General features: G+C 52.5%; 1 protein-coding gene and 1 non-coding gene across 3 annotated transcripts in view; both read right to left on the bottom strand.

Moving 5' to 3' along the window:
- PARVB (parvin beta) overlaps window positions 1-22982 on the bottom strand; it is a 145640-nt gene that overhangs the window by 13667 nt on the left and 108991 nt on the right. The window contains exons 5-10 of one of the 2 annotated variants that reach the window (XM_024239764.3): window positions 22172-22312; window positions 20793-20908; window positions 17262-17320; window positions 13657-13676; window positions 6197-6258; window positions 2590-2658 (exon numbers count right to left, since the gene is read on the bottom strand). In XM_024239764.3, the coding sequence (XP_024095532.1) occupies window positions 2590-2658; window positions 6197-6258; window positions 13657-13676; window positions 17262-17320; window positions 20793-20908; window positions 22172-22312 (467 nt within the window). The remainder of the gene's footprint in view (window positions 1-2589; window positions 2659-6196; window positions 6259-13656; window positions 13677-17261; window positions 17321-20792; window positions 20909-22171; window positions 22313-22982) is intronic. The other variant, XM_024239765.3, reaches the window with a different exon arrangement.
- Window positions 3379-3471, bottom strand: TRNASTOP-UCA (transfer RNA opal suppressor (anticodon UCA)). The gene has a single exon. It is a non-coding gene; the product is annotated as a tRNA-Sec (tRNA).

The raw sequence follows: 22982 nt of genomic DNA, 5'->3' as shown, positions 1-22982 counted from the left end.
TACTGATGTGCAGACACCTCTGAGAAGGGCTGTGGGGACAGCTGGTATGGATGTGGAGAAGCAGTACCCCTCACATGCCCCTTGACAGTACCAGGGGCCCCCACACAGCAAATCTTCCTGAGCCTTCAAAGTGTGCAGTGCAGGCTTCGCTCTAATGACTCCACTTCTAGGCTTTTATTCCAAGGAAGCAGGCACGAGCACAGACAGCCGTGCACAAAGATGCTCTCTGCACTGCTGTTTACAGGAGCAGAAAAACATCCAGTCGTGAGGCACTGGTTTAATGAGGTGCAGTGCAGCCTTCCCGCTGATGAGATACACTTCCCATTAAAAGTGACAAAATATAGATAGACCGATAGATGGAGCGAGGGAAAAAGGATCAGACAGAAACACACACACACACACACACACACACACACACACACACTTTCTCTTACACCAAAAGATGCCCACAGTGCATTTAGTAACACAAAACACATTACAAAACAGTGGGCAGTAAGATCCACTGTTATTTAGAAAAATACTTTTGTGCATAGAAAATGTGGCTCACATCTGTAATCCCAACACTTTGGGAGGCTGAGGCAGGTGGATCACAAGGTCAGGAGTTCGAGACCAGCCTGACCAACATGGTGAAACCCCATCTCTACTAAAAATACAAAAAAATTAGCCAGGCGTGGTGAGGTGCACCTGTAGTCCCAGCTACTCAGGAGGCTGAGGCAGGAGAATTGCTTGAACCCAGGAGGTGGAAGTTGCAGTGAGCTGAGATTGTGTCACTGCACTCCAGCCTGGGGGACAGAGCGAGACTCTGTCTCAAAAAAAAGAAAGAAAGAAAAAGAAAATATCTAGAAAAATACACATCCAACCATGAACTGCAGTTAGCTGCCCCTGGAGAGTCTGAAGGGGGAGGTCTCCAGAAAAAGAGAAAGGAAGATTTTTACTTTTCACCTCAGCGGCTTCTGGGGTGCTAATGTCTCAAACAGAAAATAATCTGAGGCTAAATGTGCAACATTTGTAAACTGCAGAAAATGAGAAATGTGTTGGCCAACGATACACAAATAAATATACACATTAAAAACAGACCGTGATGCTTTTACATACAGACCCACGCTGTCCATGACTCGCTGTATGTGTAGAGAAAAGGCCTGAACAAAACCCTGTGTGCATTCACCTCTGGGTGACGGGATTATGGGTGATTTTTATTTGTTTTGCTTATCTGCATTTTCAGGCATTTCTACAATGAACCTGAATTACTTTTTTAATTAGAAAAGCAAATGAGAAAAGTTAAAGAAAGAGAAGGGAATGAATGCATTCACCCTGGGGTTTAAGAAGGATCAGCTGTGCATTAGGGATGTCTGTACCAAGAGCTCAAAAACCTCCACATTCAAGCACCCCGCTAATCCTGGGAAAATTATATTTTGTCTTTAATGCTCACAGAGTGCCCAAAAACATAATTTAAGGATGCTCCTTTAGCTTTGAGTAGGGGTTGGGGCTGGGGGAGTAGACTTGATATACTTATTGCAGAAGAAATGTGTTGTACGTACTTACCAGGGGGACATTTGCTAGGTCCTGGCCACAGTGTGACAACAGCACTGAGCAGAGGCTGAAGGGGCCAGCATGTTCTAGACAGAGGAAATGCATGTGCAAAGGCCCTGTGGTGGGCTGGGGTGGAGCCCTGGAGGGTGTTATGGGTTGAATAACACCATTCAGGTGTTTTGGGGTTTTGCATCTTCCAAAAAAAGATACAGTAGTTGGGAAGCTGAGGCAGGCAGATCATGAGGCCAAGAGATCGAGACCATCCTGACCAACATGGTGAAACCCTGTCTCTACTAAAAATACAAAAATTAGCTGGGCATGGTGGGACGCACCTGTAGTCCCAGCTACTCGGGAGGCTGAGGCAGGAGAATCGTTGGAACCCTGGAGGCGGAGGTTGCAGTGAGCTGAGATCATGCCACTGCACTCCAGCCTGGGTGACAGAGCGAGACTCTGTCTTAAAAAAAAAAAAAGATACAGTGGAACCCTAATCACCAGGACCTCTGAATGTGACCGTATCTGGAAACAGGGTTTACATAGACGCAGTCAGGTTGGGATGAAGCCATGGGTGGGCTCTAATCCAACATGACCACGTCCTGATAAAACGGGGAAATTTGGACACAGAGACACACACACAAGGACGACACCACAGGAAGATGAAGGCAGAGAAGGGAGTGATGTGTGTACAAGCCAAGGAATGCTAAAGATCCCGGCAAAACCCCAGAAGCTGGGACGGAGGCCAGGAACAGCTCCTCCCTCACAGCCTTGGAGGGAACCCACCCGGGCCCCACCTTGATTTTGGACTTCAGGCCTCCAGCACTTCGAGGACACAAAGGTCTGTTGTTTCAGCCACTCGGTTTGTGGTGCTTTGTGGCAGCAGCCCCAGGAAAGGAAGACAGAGGGGCTGAGAAAGCCGCGGTGGTTATTTCTGCCCGCACCACGGGAGTTCCTTGTGAGATGAACAAAATGGCGCCAGCTTTGTTCACGCACCCCACCTGGGATCAAAACACTGACTGAAAACGGCGGTGGACAAAGGATCCTTCAAGCCAAAGCAGCGCATACCTGGGTCTCCAGTTCCGTCACCTCCAAATTCAGCTTGTTCAGGTGCTTGTTCACAAAAGTGATGAGAGACTGCCAAGAACAAAAGAGACACAGGAGCCGTGAATGGCCCGCGTGCAGGTCCCATCTGGAGGGGCAGGCTTGACATTTGCCAGCCCCAGCTCTGTGAAACGCTTTCATCATCTCCTGTTTGCTAAAATAAAAAGCCCATGTTTCAAACTCAACATCCTGACAGTAGCCCCTAGTTTTCATGGCATAATGCCCACATCTATCCTGGCTACACATGTCTCTGTTCACCAACCCATGCACACATATGCCAATCCGTGCACGCATGCCATATTTAACAATCATACTGGAGAGCACTCTGTGCTCTTAAGAAAGATGAAACTGCCAGGGAAGGATCATTACATTTGCAAATGTATCTTAGATGTGACCTGGAACGGTAAACGGCACACTCAGAAGACTGAGGAAAGTGCTGCCTTGAGCCACACCTACTGAATTTTTTTTTTTTTTTTTTTTGAGACAGAGTCTCACTCTGTCACCCAGGCTGGAGTGCAGTGGTGTGCTCTCGGCTCACTGCAAGCTCTGCCTCCCGGGTTCACATCATTCTCCTGCCTCAGCCTCCCGAGTAGCTGGGACTACAGGCACCCGCCACCACGCCCAGCTAATTTTTTTGTATTTTTAATAGAGACGGGGTTTCACTGTGTTAGCCAGGATGGTCTCGATCTCCTGACCTCATGATCTGCCCGCCTCAGCCTCCCAAAGTGCTGGGATTACAGGCGTGAGCCACTGCGCCCGGCCTTCAAAGGTGGAATTGAACCACTCTGTCGCTAGACAGCTACAGGTTTGAAGCCTGCACCCCAGACCACTGAGGATCATCCGGGCTCTTGTTGCCCCAGCTAGAGTGCAATGGCATGATCCCAGCTCACTGCAACCTCCACCTCCCAGGTTCAAGCGATTCTCCTGCCTCAGCCTCCCGAGTAGCTGGGATTACAGGCACCCGTCACCAAGCCTGGCTAATTTTGTATTTTTAGTAGAAATGGGGTTTCTCCATGCTGGTCAGGCTGGTCTCAAACTCCAAACCTCAGGTGATCCACCCACTTTGGCCTCCCAAAGTGCTGAAATTACATGTGCGAGCCACGGTGCCCAGCCCCCCTATCGATTTACAATACATGGGGAGATCCACCCAGGGTGATCTCTCTGGGCTGTGGGGATTTTCTGAGCCCTGGTATGTAGGTACCAAGGGGCACTGGCTTCTCTCTGGCACAAGCTTAAAACCTGTCACCTGTAATTCCTCAGTGACCAAACCCAACTTTGACGGAAACTCAATATCACCCACCACTGCCCATGATATGATTTTTGTTTTGTTTTGTTTTGTTTTTAGACGGAGTCTCGCTCTGTCGCCCAGGCTGGAGTGCAGTGGCACAATCTCGGCTCACTGCAAGCTCCGCCTCCCGGGTTCACGCCATTCTCCTGCCTCAGCCTCCCGAGTAGCTGGGACTATAGGTGCCCGCCACCATGCCCACCTCATTTTTTTGTATTTTTTAGTAGAGACAGGGTTTCGCCACGTTAGCCAGGATGGTCTCGATCTCCTGACCTTGTGATCCGCCCGCCTCAGCCTCCCAAAGTGCTAGGATTATAGGCGTGAGCCACCGCGCCCGGCCTGCCCATGATATGATTTCTTACCCATCCTGCTCAAATTTACTGAGCAGCTACTATGTGCCAGGCATGCTGCTTGGTACTAAGGACACAAACACAGTCAGAGAGCTCCACCCCTGGCCCCCGCCAAAGGGCCTGTGATGTAATTCTCCATATGCGTGTAGTGGTGGGACAGAGAAGTCAAGAGATGGGGCGCTGCAGGGAAACAAGCAATGCAGGGGAGATTTCATGAGCCATTAACGGGTGTGCGGACCCCTGTTAAGAGCATAGAGAGGAAGCATTGGAGCTGGGCCTGAGGGTGGGCCAGTGCAAGGTGAGAGTGAGCCGAGTGGGCACCCAGACACATCTGCAAATACTTTGGGGTCTTCAGGCTGTGGCTGGATGTGGGTGGGATGGGAGGGAGTAAAAGGGGACAACCCAGGGAGAAACCTGCAGAGGTGGGCAGGGGCCCCCGACTTCATTCTGGGGCACAGAGAGCCACAGACACCTAAACTTGCAATGTGGAGGTGAGGAAGGGACAGACTGGAGTGGGAAGCTACCAGGCAAATCAAAGGATTCTGTCTTCTTCCTTGCTGGTGGATCCAGTGCCGAAAATGTGTCTTTTGCAGAATGAATTAACATGGTATCTACTGAGCGATGAAAGCAACCTCAGGTCACACCATTCTCAATGCTACCAGTGACTACACTCTGCAGGCTAAGCCCATGCACAGACAGAATCCCAGTTTATCCTCACAGTGCCCTGAGAGGTGGGTAACATCTCTGTCCCCACTTGACAGATGGGGAAACAGAGGCTGGGGGGTATAATCTCGCCCTTCGCCAGAAGTCACACAGCTGATAAGTGGGGGAGCTGGATTTGATTCATTCCCTGAATCGGTTCTGTCAGGGTCCCTGGGGGCCACATGTGACGAGGTGGAGGTGGGGCACTCTGAGGCTCACTTCTTAGACCCAAGAGTGCTAAGAAGGCTTTGTCCCAGAAGGACCATTAGCACGGTTCCAACAGCCTCTTGCAAAATGCTTCCAAAAATGAATGATCTCATTGTCCAAACCCAGGCCAACATTTTCCAAAAGTGGGTTCCACAGAAATACAATGCATCCTACCCCAAAATTGATAGATAAATAAATCCCACTATAAACAAACAAGTTTGGAAAATGCTTCCTACCAAGCTCCCTCTTGGAGAAGTACAGTATAGGTCAGCCTGTGCAAGGTTCTGACAAGTCTTGCACTAGGAGAGCTATTTGGGTAAGCTGTCCTAGACAAAGGAGAACTCTCTTGCCTGTACCATGGGTAGAAATGAGCGCTCCTCCGATGTTATGGGAAGGAGGGATGCACGCAGCCTCCTGAATGGGATGCCTGCAGCCACTCGGATAAGTTAATGAGCAGCCAGTGGGCCCCAGTTCCTTTTGAGGGGAACAAGCCTCCATGGCAGATCCCCCAGAAGCTGATCACACCCAGCCCCCAACTCCAGAGCCTTGGAGATTTTTCCATCCACAGATTGACCAGCAGGCTGCCTAGGCTAGTGAGGGCCCGTTCTCTGTCTGGAGGGAAACGGGCCAAATCCATGCATGGCACGGCTCAGCCGCACAGGCCTGCGTGTTTACTGGGCAGGCTGTAGATGGTAATGAGGCCAGCGAGAGCAGCAGGCTGACATGCTTAAAAACATTTCCACATTGAAAAAAGGCCTCGAGTCAGAAAGAACTGCTGGCTGGGTAATTCACTTAACAGAAGTGGAGCGGGCAGGCAGGAAGACACCCAGGGAGCAGCGAGGTTGAGTTAAAAGGCGCTAATTTTATGCACTGTGGTTACATTTTTGACTGTAATTACATTTCAATCCATGTGGCAAACATTTCTGAGATTCCAAACATTTTCCCACCTTCTTCCCAGCGGGCGTTTGTGCTGTCAAAAAGCCACGAGCCAGAGGAGAGCACATCCAACATCCCACCAATAGCTCACCTTCTTCACCACGCTGAGCTTATCCGGGGCATGGTCGAACAGCGTGTCGAAGGCATCCCGCTCTGAGGACATGCAAAGAGAGACACGAAGGAGCGTTTATGGAAACCCGCGGTGCTGCCCTAATCCAGGGACCTGCCAGCTTCTGATCCCTCAGGAGGTTCAGCCTCAACTCCCACACCTGCCTAGAATCCTTCCAATTCCTACCAGAATGAAAGGGCTGACCCTGATGATCAGTCCCGGCCAAACCAAGGCGAGCAAGCACACTTGGGAACAACCAGAACAGCATGGACTAGAGGCTGCAGAGGGTCCCTTCCACCCGCTTTTTACCTTTTCATATGAAACACATAGATGGCATCTGGCATCTGCCCCCGCCACGTCCTAGGACTTGAGGCGTCCTGAATTCTCCCTGTTCCCACACTCCTTGTCTACTGGCAAATGTCGCCTGTGAATCCGACCACCTCCCCCGCGACGATGGCCATGTCCTGCTCACGCCTCACTGCCCCTCGCATGGGAGCAGCTGCAGCCTCCTACTCCACTCCTGGCCCCTGAGCCCTTCTCCCCAGCAGGCAGAGTGAGCCCTTCCAAGTGCAAACAGGATCATTTGTTTCCCCCCTCCACTCCCACCACAACTAAAACCCTCCAACTGCTTCTTATCATGCTTAGAATAAAATCCATCCTCTCTCCTGGGAGCCATGGGACACTCAGATAAAATCCATCCTCTCTCCCACGTGCCATAGGACACTCAGACTCAGCGTTATCCTCCTACACGCACCCTCCCTGACTTTACTCCACCAACCGGCCTCCCAGCTGCTCCTGCTGACACTGGTGCACACTTGCCTCAGAGCCTTTGCTCCTGCTGCCATGGAGGCGGGGGTTCCATAGGGGCATATGGGACAGAGACTTGGACCCCAAGCAGAGGGCTGAGGTCTCCAGGTAGACACAGAGCTGTGGGGCATCACTGCCGGGGCAGAAGAGACAGGGAGGAGGGCATTTGGAAGGGGCCCAGGGCCCCCCAACTTCCATCCTCCAGCTTCCTGGAGGCAGAGCATGTTCAGAGGACCAAGCCCAGCAGAGAGACCCTCTGTTACCAGCCAGGCTGGGGCCCCAACCCAAGGAGCAGCCCTGGAAGCTTCGGAGCCCAGCTTGACAGGGAGAGGGTGGAGTAGGAAGCTCCTCCCGCCCGTCTAGAGGGTGGCCTAGGGGAGCCTCCTCAGGGACTGCCCCGGCCTAGGAGAGAGACAAAGAGAGCCCAGAAAAAGAAGGAAGGGGTTAGGCCCAGGTAAGCCAGAGGCCTAGGGAGAGAAGTCGGCCAGGCCTCCTCCCAGAGGAAGCATGCTGACCCTTCCTCCCAGGCTGGGCCCCAGGAGGCAGCTCACACCCCCCTGCCCAGCCCAGCCCAGGTAGCCTCTTCCTTGGCCTTGTGGAGGTGGTGAGAAACAAAGTGGAAAGGAGAGAAGGAAAGTGTATGTGTACACGTGTGTGCACGTGTGAGCATGTGTGTGTGTGTGTGAGCATGTGTGTGTGCGTGTGAGCATGTGCATGACTGGGGGGAGGGGAGAGAAGTTTTCTTCACCTAAAGACTGACATTGACCAAAATGCCCTGCCTCTGGACACATGCCAGCTTCCTAATGCAGCAGCCGTAAGTTATTTTCATAATCATCTAAGTCAGAGTACACTCAATAAGACAGTCTGCTAAGGGGCAAAAAAAAAAAAAAAGAAAAAGAAAAAGTGAAATCTTTACATCTTTACAAAGCAATACGCAAACTATAAATGCAGCTTAAGAAAAACCCCAGGAGCAGAAGAGTGCTTGACGTCAGCCAGGGTATATTTAGCTGGGCCACCGCTGGGCTGGCAGAGTCAAGCCACTCAAGGAGACATCGGTGCCGCAGAGGCCTCTCCACCGGCCACCATGCCCCTGGACCCAGGGGACTGGCATCATGTCACAGTCCACAAGGCAGGGAGGGGCCAGGGGCTCTGAAAATGGGCACTGAGGACCAGGCACAGGGCCCAAAGGCATTTGGAAGGGACCCAGGGCCCCCAACTTCCATCCTCCAGGTTCCTGGGGGCAGAGCATGCTCAGAAGACTGAGCCCAGCGGAGGGACCCTCTGTTACCAGCCAGGCTGGGGCCTCAATACAAGGAGCAGCCCTGGTAGCCGCAAAGCCCAGCTTGACAGGAAGAGGGTGGGGTAGGAAGCTCCTTCCACCTGTCTTGGGGTAACCCGGGGCCTCCCCAGGGACCACCCTGACCTAGGGGAGAGAGAGAGATACAGAGAGAGCATACTGCACCCCTGTGATGTGCTTGGCCTTGGGAACGAAAAGAGATCCTATTTTGTTTTAGCTGCCCCACTTCACACCCCATGACTGGGCAAATCCTTCCCTCTCCAACCCCATTTCTTCCCCCATAAAAGCAGCATTCTGACAGCCCCTGCCTCGCTCTTGGTGTGGAACTAAGTGGGGCAGTGAGTAGAGGCAGGAGCACGGAGCCTGGCAGGAGCATTGTTGGTCCTCAGTCCTTACAGCTCCCACTCGTCCTGTCCCCCAGAGCCTCCGCAGGCTCTGGGGACATCACAGAGATAAACAAGGAGGGACTCCGCTCTTGGAAGAGGCACAGACTTGGGGGAGGGCATGGAGAGGGGGTAAATCATGATAGTGCAACCCTGTTAGTGTCAGAAAAGAGGAAGCCAGATGGGGGCCAACCGACCTGACCATATGCCAGGGCTGCCCAAGCTCAACCTGCAGGAATGCTCAGCTTGGTCCCTGTAATGTTTTGATTTGAGTCAACAGTTTTCATTTGTTTTGTTTTGGTCTCGGTTTTTAGGCTTTTTGAGACAGAGTTTCACTCTGTCACCCAGGCTGGAGTGCAGTGGCGTGATCTCGGCTCACTGCAACATCTGCCTCCCGGGTTCAAGAATTCTCCTGCCTCGACCTCCTGAATAGCTGGGACTACAGGCATGCACCATCACACCTGGCTAATTTTTGTATTTTTAGTAGAGACGGGATTTCGCCATGTTGGTAAGGCTGGTCTTGAACTCCTGACCTCAAGTGATCCACTCGCCTCAGCCTCCCAAAGTGCTGGGACTACAGGTGTGAGCCACAGTACCCGGCCAGAGTCAACAGTTCTTAAATTGGAAAGTTTGTCCAAAAGTTCTGAACTTCTGGCTTCTCTTGAAGAACTGGAGGCTGTGGCAACAGTGAGCCTGCACTCCCACCTGGCAGCAATAAGCTGCCCCTGGGGATGGGGGTGCAGACTCTCCAGTTTGCCCCAGACCCCACCACTCCCCACTGCCACCCAGCCCTGGGGTGAAGGGGCAGATGACGTTATCATTGTATAATCTAGACACTCTCCTCTTTTATATTATCAACTTGGTCCCTGGAGGAACCTGAGTCTGGGACCCATGAACCAAGGGCTGAGGGGACCTGAGGAAGGCTTCACAAAGCAGCCCTGGGGTTCAAGCCGGGCTTGCTGGGGCAAGAGGAGGCAGAAAGGCACTCCACCGAGGGACCGGCAGGCACAAGGAGAGAGAGATGCCAGAAAGCCCAGCACAGGTTCAAGACCCGGGTGGACTGTGAGAGGGGTTAACAGGGGCTGCGGCCTGCAGTGTGGGAGTTATGGAGGGCACGGTCAGGAGCCATGGGTGATGGGATGGAGCCAGAGTTTTTGGAATGAGCCTTGTTGGCAGAAATGGGAGAGACGTGAAGGGGAATTACTAGGAGTTATAATGAGGGGGAAGAGTAAGGAAGGCACATCCCCCTTCTTTCCTCTCTGCCTCAGGAAGGGCCTCCAGCCCAGGGCAGGCCCAGGAGGGGGAAGGGCCGCCCGCGGAGAAGGCACACCAGCTCACCCGTTGCCATGGAGACCAGGCTGCAACCTCCCTGGATCCCCTGAGACTTGCTTCCGTGGAGAGAAGCCTCCTCACCCACCTCATCCAGGACAGTGATGCTGCCAGGAGGCAGCGAGGACCTGTAGAGCCACCTCCCTCACCGGAATGATGGGGAGTGGGCAGAACGGAGTCCCCATCCCTCCCTGGCTCAGGGTACTCATGCGGAAACTGAGGCCCAGAAGACCACTCCTGGCAAAGCCCAGCACAGTAGCCAAGGAGGGTCTGCCCGGCCTTCCAGAAGCTCCTAAAACATCTGCCCCCAGCTGCGTGCAGACTGTGGCCAGGGCTGGCTGCTTGGGCAGGAGGTGGGGTGCACCCTGAGGAAGGGTCAGCTCCAGCCCACAGAGCACCTCTGCGCCAAGGACCCATGTGTGAAAGGAGAAAGGCAGGGGCTGTGTGTGCCCCTGAAAGTTTGCTGGCACCAGTGTCTGCCAGACACGTGCAGACTTCGTTGTGTAAACACTGGCGCAGGGAAGAGGAGCCAGGCCATCCCCATGAGCTGAGTGCTGCTTGGTGTGTCACATGAGTACAGAAAGAACTAAGGCAGGGGTGGGGAGGAGAGCCAGTGGAGGCCAGTTTGGGGCAGTGGAGTCAGAGAGGGCCTCCCTGATCAGTGACATTTGAACCAAGAGCTGGCAGAGCTGCAAGAGCGAGCCATGGGGTAATCTAGAGGGACAGCATTCAGGTGAAGGTTGCTGGAGGAGAGAGCACCCTGGGGTGCTCTCGGGGGCTGAAGGAGGGGAATGGTATAGCAGGGAAGCCAAGACAAGGCGTGCTGCTGCCCCCACAGGAGCGGGTGCCGGGCCAAACGCCCTGCTGTGCCTGAGGGTGCCAGGCTGGGTAACCAGGAGACTTCCGAACCTGCGTCAGCAGAAGCAGCAAGGCCGGGGGCGGAACTAATTGCCTGTCACCGACTAATAGCCTGTTTGCATTTTCTCAAGCACAGCACATAAAGCCTACAAAGTAACGAGAACGACTCCATTGGCCTCTTGTACAAATTGGTGCTGCGATTCCACAGTCCTCCCATCCCTGGAGTGGCAGCTGGGTCCACTTTTCACACATGACACCTGGCTCTTACCTAGGGAGCCACCGCCCCACACATCAGACCCTAAAGCTCATTCATGGGGTGGCAGGGGCTCCGGGGCCAGGCTTCTGGGCCCTCGGGCCACAGGGTGCTATACACAGCCTGAGGTCCATGTGCTCCCCACTGAACTGAACAGACTGTCTTTTCCCTAAGCCTTCATCAAGGCCCGAACCAAACACAAAAGTGACAGCGCCACAAAAAAACAGAAAGACTCAAAAATGCTTAAGTGGCCCACTCGCCTCATCTTTTTTTTTTTTTTTTTTTTTTTGAGACGGAGTCTTGCTCTGTCATTCAGGCTGGAGTGCAGTGGCATGATCTCGGCTCACTGCAACCTCCACCTCCTGGGTTCAAGCAATTCTCTTGCCTCAGCCTCCCAAGTAGCTGGGACTACAGGTGCCCACCACCACGCCTGGCTAATTTTTTTGCATTTTTAGTAGAGACGGGGTTTCACCATGTTAGCCAGGCTGGTCTCGATCTCCTGACCTCATGATCCATCCATCTCTGCCTCTCAAAGTGCTGAGATTAAAGGCATGAGCCACCATGCCCGGCCTCTCCTCATCTTTAGGCCTCTACAATTCCAAAGGGGTTCTGAGCCTCCTCCAGGAAGCAAGGATGGAGAGGAGGTGACAGAGGGGGGCACTGTGCCCCTAAAATGCGTCTCTACCTAGACGCAGGGTGAGGAGACGCCTCACCCCGGCCCCATGAGCTGTGACCCCACTGCGGTTTCGCCTCCCTCAGCAACTATGTACAGGACATTTCTCTTTCTCTTCCTGCATTTGTTTTTTAATAATAGAGACATCTTAAAAGAGCTGGAATTCTCCTTAAAAACAAACAAACAAACAAACAAAAAACAGGGAAGGGCTGTGAATGTTCCCAGCACAGCTTAAGGTCCAGCAAAGAAAGCCTAGGAGACACACACTGGCTGCATCTTCTCAATTCGAGCCCAGCAGGATCTGAGCCACTTCCCCTCTCCACAGGCGTGATGGTTAATACTGTGTCAGCTTGATTGGATTGAAGCGTGCAAGGTATGGTTCCTGGTGTGTCTGTGAGGGTGTTGCCAAAGGAGATTAACATTTGAATCTGTGGACTGGAGAAGGCAGACCACCCTTAATCTAGGTGGGCACCATCTAATCAGCTGCCAGCACAGCCAGAATAAAAAGCAGGCAGAAGAACGTGAAAAGACTAGACTGGCTTAGTCTCCCAGCCTCCATCTTTCTCCCATGCTGGATGCTTCCTGCCTTTGAACATCAAACTCCAGGTTCTACAGCTTTGGGACTCAGACTGGCTTCCCTGCTCCTCAGCTTGCAGAGGGCCTATTGTGGGACCTTGTGATCGTGTGAGTTAATACCCTTAGTAAACTACCCTTTATATATACCTATCTATCCTATTAGTTCTGTCCCTCTAGAGAACCCTAATACAATAGATAAGCAGCAATGGTATCCTAGCTGGTCCCTATAATAACTTGAGGTTACAGAGCCCCAAGGCCAAGCTGGCCCAGCCCTCATTGTATAGGACTCAGGGGGTGGCACCCCCACCCAGAGGGCCCCCAAAAGACAGATATCAGCTCCGCTGGAGAGGCAGGTGGGAAACTTCTCGTTTCCATTTTTCCTTTTAAGAGCTGTTCTCCCCTCCCTGCTCACTGGAGAACAGGGTATTTGGGGGTCAAGAGGTTTCTCTTTTGAAATGCTTCCCAAAGCACTGAGGCTGGCCGGGCCGAGGGCCGGGGTATCCGGGTACTGAGGGTTGAAACGTTGCCATCCCTCACTGAGATGAAGATGAGGTCCCAGGCTTTAATGGGGGAAGAGAGTAATTGCCTCTCTCTTTGGGAATAGCTGCTGAAAACCAACACTAATAAAACCACCCCACATAGAGGGCTGTACCCCAGCCAAGCAGGGCACTCACCTGTGATCTCACCCAATACTCACAGCATCCCCTGCCTGGGGAGAGCCTTTTACACTCCCATTTCACAGACGAGGAGCAGAGGGAGGAAGGGGCAGGCCACAAGCCAACAGCCAGGACTGAGCCCTGGCTGCCTGACTCTAAGGAAGTCTGCTAAACCAGTGGTTTCCAGGAGGAAATAATACACGTGGAAGGACATCCACAGAGCTGAGCCATTCTCTTCCAGCCAGCTAACGACGCTCCATGTGCCGGCCGCCTCTCCTCCCTCCCTTTTACCCTCAACCACTCTTGCTCCAGCCCCTGACAGTTCCAGACAGTGTTACATCCCAGGTCCCTCCCGCTCCCCTAGCTGGTCACCCAGCCTTCCACCCCACTTCTCCTAGCACCACCCAGCCACTCTCAGCTCTGAGAAACAAGCCTGTTATACGGAAAGGTGGGGGTGGGCTGTGCACTTTCTCTAGGATTCCAGAACTATGGGGGCAGTGAGACCCATCTAGTTTCCCACTCCCCCTAAATGGCCATGTACACTCTCTGGGAGCTTCCTGGGGCAGCCCTATCATGCCTCCGTCTCCCCACTTTCCCCGGGGTTACTTACCGAACCGGCCCATCATCATCCTGCAAACAAGAACACAGACAGAGCCATGAGATGGGTCACTCAGAACACAGTTTCACAAGCAGCACAATGGAGGATGAGGGACAGGGCCAGCCAGAAAGCTGGGCCCTCGCTGCCCAGGTAAAGGCCTACTGATAAGAATGCAAGTCACATGGTGCTACGTTCCAGCCCGCTCTAATTATAAACGAGAGGTGCTTGTGTGGATTATTAACATTTGCACAAGGTCAGCAGCAAATCACCATCTCTATTTGCACATTAACTGCCCCGTTAATGTTGTTTGGAGGGGAGGTACTTAAATCAGAAGAGTGGTTAATATGAAGATTTCAGCAGACAACAGGTCTTCCAGCAGCCGTGAAATGCTCAAAACAGGCTGGGCCGGGCACAGGGGCTCACACCTGTAATCCCAGCACTTTGGGGGGCAGAATCAGGTCAATTACTTGAGGTCAGGAGTTCGAGACCAGCCTGGCCAAAATGGCGAAACCCCATCTCTGCTAAAAAGGCAAAAATTAGCTGGGTATGGTGGCAGGCACCTGTAATCCCAGCTACTTGGGAGGCTGAGTCAGGAGAATCACTTGAACCCAGGAGGTGGAGGTTGCAGTGAGCAGAGATTGCACCATCGCACTCCAGCCTGGGCAACAAGAGTGAAATTCTGTCTCAAAAAACAAACGAACAAACAAATAAAACAAAACAAAACAACCGCAGGGCTGGAGACCAGCCTGGCCAAAGTGGCAAAACCTCCTCTAAGAAAAATACAAAGAAATTAGCTGGGTGTCATGGCATGTGCTGTAGTCCCAGCTACTTGGGTGCTGAGGTGGGAGGATTGCTAGAGCCCGGGATGTCAAGGCTGCACCGAGCTGGGATCGCACCACTGTACTCCAGCCTGGGCAACAGAGCAAGACCCTGTCTCAAACAAACAAACACACAAGGTTGCAGGTTACTCATTTCAGGAGTAAACACAATGTACTTGCAGGACTCGTGGAACTAAAGGATCCTGGGGAACCATGAGGCCAGGCCCTGATCTCAGGCAGGCGGCAGCAGAAGCAATGGGGGAGACGGGAGTGGTGAGCAGCTTCTCCTCAAAGATTCCCAGTGAGTGAGTGTACAGATCCTTTCCATGCACTGCCTTCCTGAGAGGCAAGGAAGTCTTTACTTTGTCCCCAAATCCCTCTAGGCTCAAGTCCTTTGGCGCCATCTTATTTAGCAAGCACTTACTTGAGCACCTACTATGTGCAGGCTGCGCAGATACAGAAATTAACATCCCCTGGAGATAAACACTATGTGGCCCTGCCCTCAGGATGCCTGGGAGTGAGAGACCTCGTAAGCCAATATTTCAATGTTGGCCACATGTGTCCAGAGGCTACAGGAACTAACAGGAAGCCAGGCACTCCTGCTTGGCAGACAGGAGGGCTTCCTGGAAGGGGTGACCTCATAGCCACCTCTTGAAAGAGAAAGGGGAACACTGAGACTGGACAGGAGGTGGCGACGCTGCCTTAGGAAACTGAATGTGGATCTTTGGGCCGCTGGTTTTCAGCAGACATCCGATGATTCAAATGTTCCGTCAGAGCCTCTGCAGCCATGGGGAGGGGAAGGAAGAGGAGACAAGGATGGGGTGACCAGCCCTGAGGAGAACCCACCTGGGGCGTCAGCCTGGAGAGGTGACCCAGCCTCTCCTCTATCCCGGCCCTGGCTGGCAGAGGGACGCTGACTCAGGCTAGAAAATCCCAACTCCCTTCCTCACTGCTCAGGGCTGTCTGGTATCTGATTGAGGTGGCTTCCACTGAAATCTCCCCTGCCCTGACTTTGGGTGCTTCCCTCCTCTTGGAAATTCCCTTAGGGCCCTGAGGCACTTCCCACAAGCCCCTGTGTTAGACTGTACATGTCTGTGGATGCATCCTTTCTCATCAGCAGGATGGGTCGCCCTGGAGGAGAGGAACTGCATTCAACCCACCTCTCAGTGTCTCTGTTGATCCAGCAGGGAGGCTGGCATGCAGCAGGCCCTTGGGGCCACTTACCACTGGTGAATAGCTGAGGCCATTCTCCCATCCACTTGCTCATTCTCTGTCTCTGGACCATTCTAGTTTTATGGCGGGGGCCCAGCACCTCCTTGCTGTCCTTATATGGGACCCCCTCACCTAGAAGGGACTCCTATCACAGCATGCCCACCACCCAACAATGTGCATAGGCCATTCCTGCACAAAGAGGCAGAGTCTGCTTCCTGCACCTTGATGCAGGATGACCTGTGACTCACTTTGACCCATGGAATTGACAACATAGGTATGGATGTCCAAGACAAGGCCTCAAGGGGCCTGCAGCTGCAATCTCACTCTCTCAGGACCCTGAGGGCACCCTGGGAAGATGCCCAGCTCTGTGAGGAGGAAAGAGACCCAGGGAGGGCCAACACCAACCACCAGAGGTAGGGGGAGCCCATCTTGGCCTTTCCAGCCTCCATCCAGCCTTCAGGTGTCTGCATCATATGAGCAACCCCAGGCGAGACTAGCTGAACAACCGCCCAGCTGAGCCCAGCCTAAATGGCTGACCCACAGAATTGTGAGCAGCGAATGAAACAGATGTTTTAAGCCACTCGGCTTTGGGGTTGATTTGTTACACAACAATAAACAACTGAGACACCAGCCCAATCCCAGTTCCTCATGAGCAGCCCTTCTCCTACTGCTGAATAGGCAGAGCTGCTGCCAAAGGCCCACTGTGCTGGGCACAGAACCACATTCTCATCCTCCCCTTCTCCAGCTCTCCATGTTCCCTTTGCGGACCTGGGGCAGACTGTGAGGCCTCTTCATGGGCCTCTGCACATGCGTCAGCCTGCACTCCACTGTACCATCATCTTCCCTGACAGCTTACAAGCCACGAGTGGTTTCCTCTGGCAGCTCCAATTTTTGAAATACCACTCATGAATTCACAACACAGTAATTAATCACTCTGTGAACTTAGCTGATGGATTAGCTGAGACAATCAATTTTTAAATGTTCTGTTTCATCTGAAACAGGTTTAGTCAAGAGGCACAAATGCAGTGAATTCTAAAGATTCTTAGCAGGTGATCACAAGGAGTCCTTAAAACCACATACCACAGATACTGTTTGATTTGCTATTTTCAATAGATTTGAAGCCTTTTAGACTTCTGAACACCTGCCCTCTGGCTTTCTCTAGGAGATAACAGACGGCTTAGTAGTGTCTGTCAAAGGAAAGTTCTGGTTTAAAGATGTAGCTCCTGCCTATGACAAGGCTAATGTAGATGGATAAATGAACTGAGACAATGGGTCTCTCTAACCATCCTGAACTCTCTCTGCCTGCCCCACTTCGCAATATTCTTACAGCACACCTTTTAAGATAAGGAATGAAAAAATTCAAAGTCTGTGGAAGGTAACTCAGTTCTAATGTTAAAAACTCTGAAGGAAGTGTGCAGAGGGAGGAGAGCTGGGGTGGGAACCAGCATGAGAATCACATGCTACAGAGAAGGGGCGTGGAGCGGGAGCAGCCCCATGGGCGCTGGTGTCCCTGGCTGAAGTGGCAGCCTGGGGCCCCGCTCACTTGGGGCAGCAGGGCCTGTAAGGGCAAGACAGGGGTCCACTTACTCTGTAGTTGTGGTCAGCTCCTCCGAGATGTGGCTGGAATGCAGCAGGCCTTCCCGTTTCTGAAAACCCCAAAATAAACATACAAAATCAGGCAGTGGAGAGATGAGGAAGGATGCACTGACAGGGCAGACGAAGCTGCGGGGCCGGAGATCATCTTAGAAAAGAGCAACAGGAGAAGGAGGGGTGGTGTTGAACACACATGCCACACCTGGGTGAGTACACAGCAGGGGACCCTGGGCAGGGTGCCTTTCAGTGACCACAACCTGTCCCTATCCTCCTCCCCACCCTCTGGTCTCCACACGGCCTTGAGAGTTGGCATTTGTGTGGGTCTCAGGAGAGACACCCCAGGTCAGGATTCCCCAAAGGGATCCTCTATGCTTTGCAGCCAGGAGAGGTGAGGCATGCAATTGGAAGGAACATAAATAACAGGGAACATCCCCTGCAATCATGTGTGTGCATAGGACTGAAGAGGGTCCCCAAAAGTTCATATCTACCACAAACTTCAGAACTTGATCCCATTTGGAAATAAGGGTCTTTGCAGATACTAGCTCAGATGAGGCCATCATGGATTATGGTGAGCCCCACCTTAATCCAATATGGCTCACATCATTATTAGAAGAGGAAACAGACACAGAAACAGACAGAGGGAGGAGGCCATGTGATGACAGAGGCAGAGACTGGAGAGATGTGGCCACAAGCCAAGAACACCAAGGACTGACAGCCACGACCAGAAGCTGGAGGAGGCAGGAAGACCCCTCCCCTAGAGGAAGAGACATGAGGGAGGACATCCTACCCAGAAGTCTTGAGTTCAGACTTCTGGCCTCCATAATTGCAAGAGAATAAATGTCTGCTGTTTTAAGCCACCTGGTTTGTGGTACTTTGTTATGGCTGCCCTAGGAAACTGACACAGTATATGTCGCACTTCTCCCAGAGCGTGGCAGGTATAAAAAAAGCAATGATAGCTGGGCACAGTGGCTCACAGCTGTAATCCCAGCACTTTGGGAGGCCAAGGCAGGCAGATCACGAGGTCAAGAGATTGAGACCATTCTGGCCAACATGGTGAAACCCCGTCTCTGCTAAAAATACAAAAATTAGCTGGGCGTGGTGGCACGTGCCTGTAATCTCAGCTACTTGGGAGGCTGAGGCAGGAGAATTGCTTGAACCCAGGAGACGGAGGTTGCAGTGAGCTGAGATCGTGCCACTGCACTCCAGCCCGGGTGACAGGGTGAGACTCCGTCTCAAAAAAAAAAAAAAACAAACAAACAAAAAAAGAAGTAATGATGGTAGTGAGGGGGGCATGGCAGTGGTGACAGTAGGGGTGGCAGCCTACCTGTCACAGGAGCTCCAGATGGAGCCTGGGTGGCTGATCCAACCACCACTGAACCCCTCAAGGGACTGGGAACTCACTTCCCACTAGGCCAGCCCACAGTGGACACCACCAAGTTCTGGGCTTCCATCCCTTTCCTGAGTTTGACCTCCAGGGAATACTCAGGGTTGGTGCTTGTTATTGAACAACAGTGTGGGTGACACTTATCCTGATTCTCAGGAGTGCCTGACAAGGAAGGTCCAGAGACATTGTGTTCACCTAGTCACGGATCAAACATGCCTGAGGCACCCACCAGGTGCTGGGCCCAGGTCTAGGATTGGAGACATGAAGCTGGATGTTTTATAGGTTTGTAGTAAAATCTTGGTTTTATGGGGGAAAGCATTGCAGCTCAGCAAAAGCAAGTGATCAGCCCAAAGCCACATGGCCAGGCAGTAAATAAGGCCCTTTCCTTCCTTTCTTCCACCCCGGAAATGCCACATCCCTTACACCAACCACTCCATCTGGGGTTAGATAAGGGGTCCCCTGAGCAAGCTCAGAGGCCAGGGGGCTGCAGAGAAGACAGAAGGCGGCTCTAAGGTCTGGGGAGAAATGGCGCCCAGTTCACAGGACCCCCTGCTCCCGTTTCATTCTGCTTTGGGCGTGGTCCAAACAACACTTCTCTAACCCGTTATGGCAGGAAGCACCAGCAAGTGCTTGCCTGGTTCAAACTTTCTGCAAACCCCAAGGATTATCTTGGACGCAAGTGCAAGCCTGAAAGGAAATACTCCAGTTTCTGAGCCTGCACAGGGCTCCTGGGGCCCTGAGCTGACGTAGGTAGGCTTGGGAACCACATCCCCATGTGTCCTAGGGAAGCCTTTTCAGGCCGGCTGCCTGTGAACCAGTGGCCAAGACAAGGGGCCATAGGAAGGGCCCCCCAGGTCCCGAGTCACCACCACCAGCCACAGACATCCTCCTTAGGAAGGAAGCATGGAGACATGGCAGGTGGCCCTCGCCTGATGCCAGAGAGGAGCATTCCCTTCTGGTCAAGACTGAGCTCCCAGGGTAACAGAGGGGCCAGAATGGGTTCGGAAAACACAGTGGCAGCCAGGTCCTCCCCGACCACAGAGACCACGGGACTGAGAAGTTTAAAAACCAGAGGAAAGTGGAGCCGGATGTCTCGAGTAAAATAAACACAGAGGCATCCAAGGTTCCGAGTGTGACCTCAACTCTGGCCGCAGTGGTCGCCCCTGCAGACCCCAGGCTTGTGTTCCTCCTTTAGTGGCTCGGCAGCCTACGCTGAGTGCTTAGAGAATAGTAGGCGCTCAGTGCACATTTACTGAAGGAAACTGCACACACGAACCCTAGGCAGCGACTGTCCAACTTAAATGTAAAGGAAACAAGGCCAGGCATGGCAGCTCCCACCTATAATCACAGCACTTTGGGAGGCTGAGATGGGAGGATCGCTTGAGCCCAGGACTTCGAGACCAGCCTGGGCAACACAGCGAGACCTTGTTTCTACAAAAATTTAAAATTAGCCAAGCACGGTGGCATGTGCCTGTAGTCCTAGCTACCTGGGAGGCTGAGGCGGGAGGACCGCTTGAGCCCAAGAGGTTGAGGCTGCAGTGAGCCATGACTGCACCATGGTACTCCAGCCTGGGCAACAGAGTGAAACCCTTTCTCAAAACATAAAATAAAAAATAAATGTAAGGGAAACAGCAAGAGAAAGGTAACTCTACTTCACCCTCTGTTAGAAGGACCTGGGTTCTGGTTCCATTTCTCCAAGTGAATCAAGAGAAATGAACCCAAAAAAAGAGATGATGGGGCATGATGAATAATCCCCGACGAATGCAAAGCGGCTTTAATTTGGGTGTCTGTTTCATCCCGCGGGGCCAACCTCCTCCAATGAGTAATAAGCACATTCAAGGGGATTGAATTCCAACCAGTTGGCTTTGGAGAGAAATGAATGTTCTTTTCAAAAATGTGGAAAATTAAACTTCAACACCCTCATGCCTCTGCTTCTGCCTCTCATCAAATCAATGCCATTGTTCCCGTTCCAATCATTTATCTCGGAGCCAGGGTGAGACACACATTTTGTCAAAAGGGAAAAATAGAAGGTAGCCTCCTGGGGGGAAAAAAGGAGGGGAAGGGCAGGAAAACTGCAGGAGGAAGAAGATGTTGCCTCCTTGGCGGAGTTACGGGCAGGCCGACCGCTCGGTTATACTCACCCGCACGACCACCACCTGCACCGTTACATGCTCAGGAAGGCGGATGGGGGCCCTGAAGTGCATGGCCAGAGAGACCAGCAGGTGGAGGATGGCCACCAGGTTCTTCCCGTGAATTGCTGCAGGAGGGAGGAAGGGTGACACTTTAGATCAGGTTATACAGGAACCTGAGCCCACGTGCAGAAGGCAACAGAGACGCAGCATCTAAATGAGACCCCAGCGAGGCAAGGACGGAGTGAAGTGTGGACAAATCAAGAGAGCTGATGAGCAACCTGGTGAACTCACTTCTAGTTTCAATGTCTCCTTTCCTGTTGGCCTAAGGTGACTTGTGCAACCACTTTTAGAAGCACAGTGTTTTTAAAAGCAATAAATTGGGCAGTGATGAGGGGAAGGAACAGGATAGTAAAATTAGCACAGAAGGGAAAAGATCATGGAAAGCAGGTCACGGCCACTTACCCATCACAAGGATGTGCATTATTATCTCTGGCACTAAAAAAGGGCTCCCTCTCCACAATGAACCATCCCAACAAGGATAGGCTGCCAAGAGCAGAGGCCACTCTGGGGACATTAGACATTAGCCCCTGCCTTGCCTGAGTCTGTCCTCTCTCTTCCTCAGCATGCAGACTCAGGTTTGGTCATCATCACCACTTCTCCTGCAGGGTTTTACAGTTTACAAGGCACCCGATTCCCCACCCACGGACCTAGCAACCCACGAGACAGCCTGGGTCTGCCCAAGGTCTCGATACCAAGAAACTGGGTGCAAGGCCAGGCTCCAGGGTCTCCTGCCTACCGCTGAGAGCCCAGCTCACCAAAGCACGGAGACCTCTGGCCCAGCACAGAGAGCCCTGAAGCCACACCCTGACAGCCCTGCTTCAAGGGGAAGGAGGTGGGGAAGGAGTGGGCAGGACCGAGGAGAACTTTCCAGTTTCTCCTGGTTTAGTCTTTCACCTGCCGGGTTCATGTCTTGGCTGAAAATACCGTGATGTCACATCTCATAATGCCAGGGTCACAGGCAAACAGCCCACTAGGTGTTGCTGCCACCAGTATTTGGGGTTGAGTCCCAACAAGAACCCCCCAAGGCTGCTTCTCTCTCTCAAAGTCCCTCTGATCCACCCATCCATAAACATTGCCTCTCTCCTCTGCAGCATGGGGAGGACGGAGAATTGTGGCCTGACCAGGTCCCTTTTCTAGGATCTCCCTAACCCTTCTCCTGTTCTTCTCCCCTGCAATGCTCTACCTCTTACAGAGCAGGGAGATGAACCCAATTTTAAGATGCAAGGCCAGATGGGATGATGATGAATGTGGATGACAAATGTGGATGACGAATGTCGAGAGGACGGGCTCCCTCCAGACACTCCCTCCCCCTGCGGCGTGGAACTCACAGTCCACGCTCCACCGGAGCGCCCAGCCGCGGGGCCGCAGCAGGTCATGTACTGCTTCCAGCACCGTCTGCAGCTTCTGTTTCTGCCCTATTTCAGACTGTGTCACCTCAGCCACATTCAGCTTGCACCCTGCCAGTTTTTCTGCAATGAGAAGCACAAGAGAAGAGGGTCAGAAAAAGCTGGAAGGGCCAGGCGCGGTGGCTCATGCCTGTAATCCCAGCACTTTGAGAGGCCAAGGTGGGTGAATCACTTCAGGCCAGGAGTTCGAGACCAGCCTGGCCAATATGGTGAAATCCCATCTCTACTAAAAATATAAAAATTAGCCAGGCGTGGTGGCACACACATGTAATCCCAGCTACTCAGGAGGCTGAGGCAGGAGAAGTGCTTGAATCCAGGAGGTGGAGGTTGCAGTAAGCCAAGATCATGCCATTGCACCCAAGCCTGGGCAACCTGAGTGAGACCTTGCCTCAGAAAGAGAGAGAGAGAGAGAGAGGGAGAAAGGAAGGAAAGAAGGAAGGAAGGAAGGAGAGAGAGAAAGAGAGAAAGAAAGAGAGAGAGAGAGAAGGAAGGAGAGAGAGAAGAAAGAAAGAAAAGAAAGAAAGAAAGAAAGAAAGAAAGAAAGAAAGAAAGAAAGAAAGAAAGAAAGAAAGAAAGAAAGAAAAGAAAGAAAGAAAAAAAAAGAAAGAAAGGAAGGAAGGAAGGAAGGAAGGAAGAAAGGAAGGGAGAGAGAGGAAGGAAGCAGGGAAGGAAGGAGGGAAGGCAGGCAGGCAGGAAGGAAGGAAGGGGAGAGAGATATATTGGAGGAACTCAG

The sequence above is a fragment of the Pongo abelii genome, chromosome 23, assembly GCF_028885655.2.
Source record: "Pongo abelii isolate AG06213 chromosome 23, NHGRI_mPonAbe1-v2.0_pri, whole genome shotgun sequence".
NCBI classification, from domain to species: Eukaryota; Metazoa; Chordata; class Mammalia; order Primates; family Hominidae; genus Pongo; species Pongo abelii.
The sequence above is the reverse complement of the archived record's forward strand: the minus strand, read 5'-3'. Positions and strand labels throughout refer to the sequence as shown.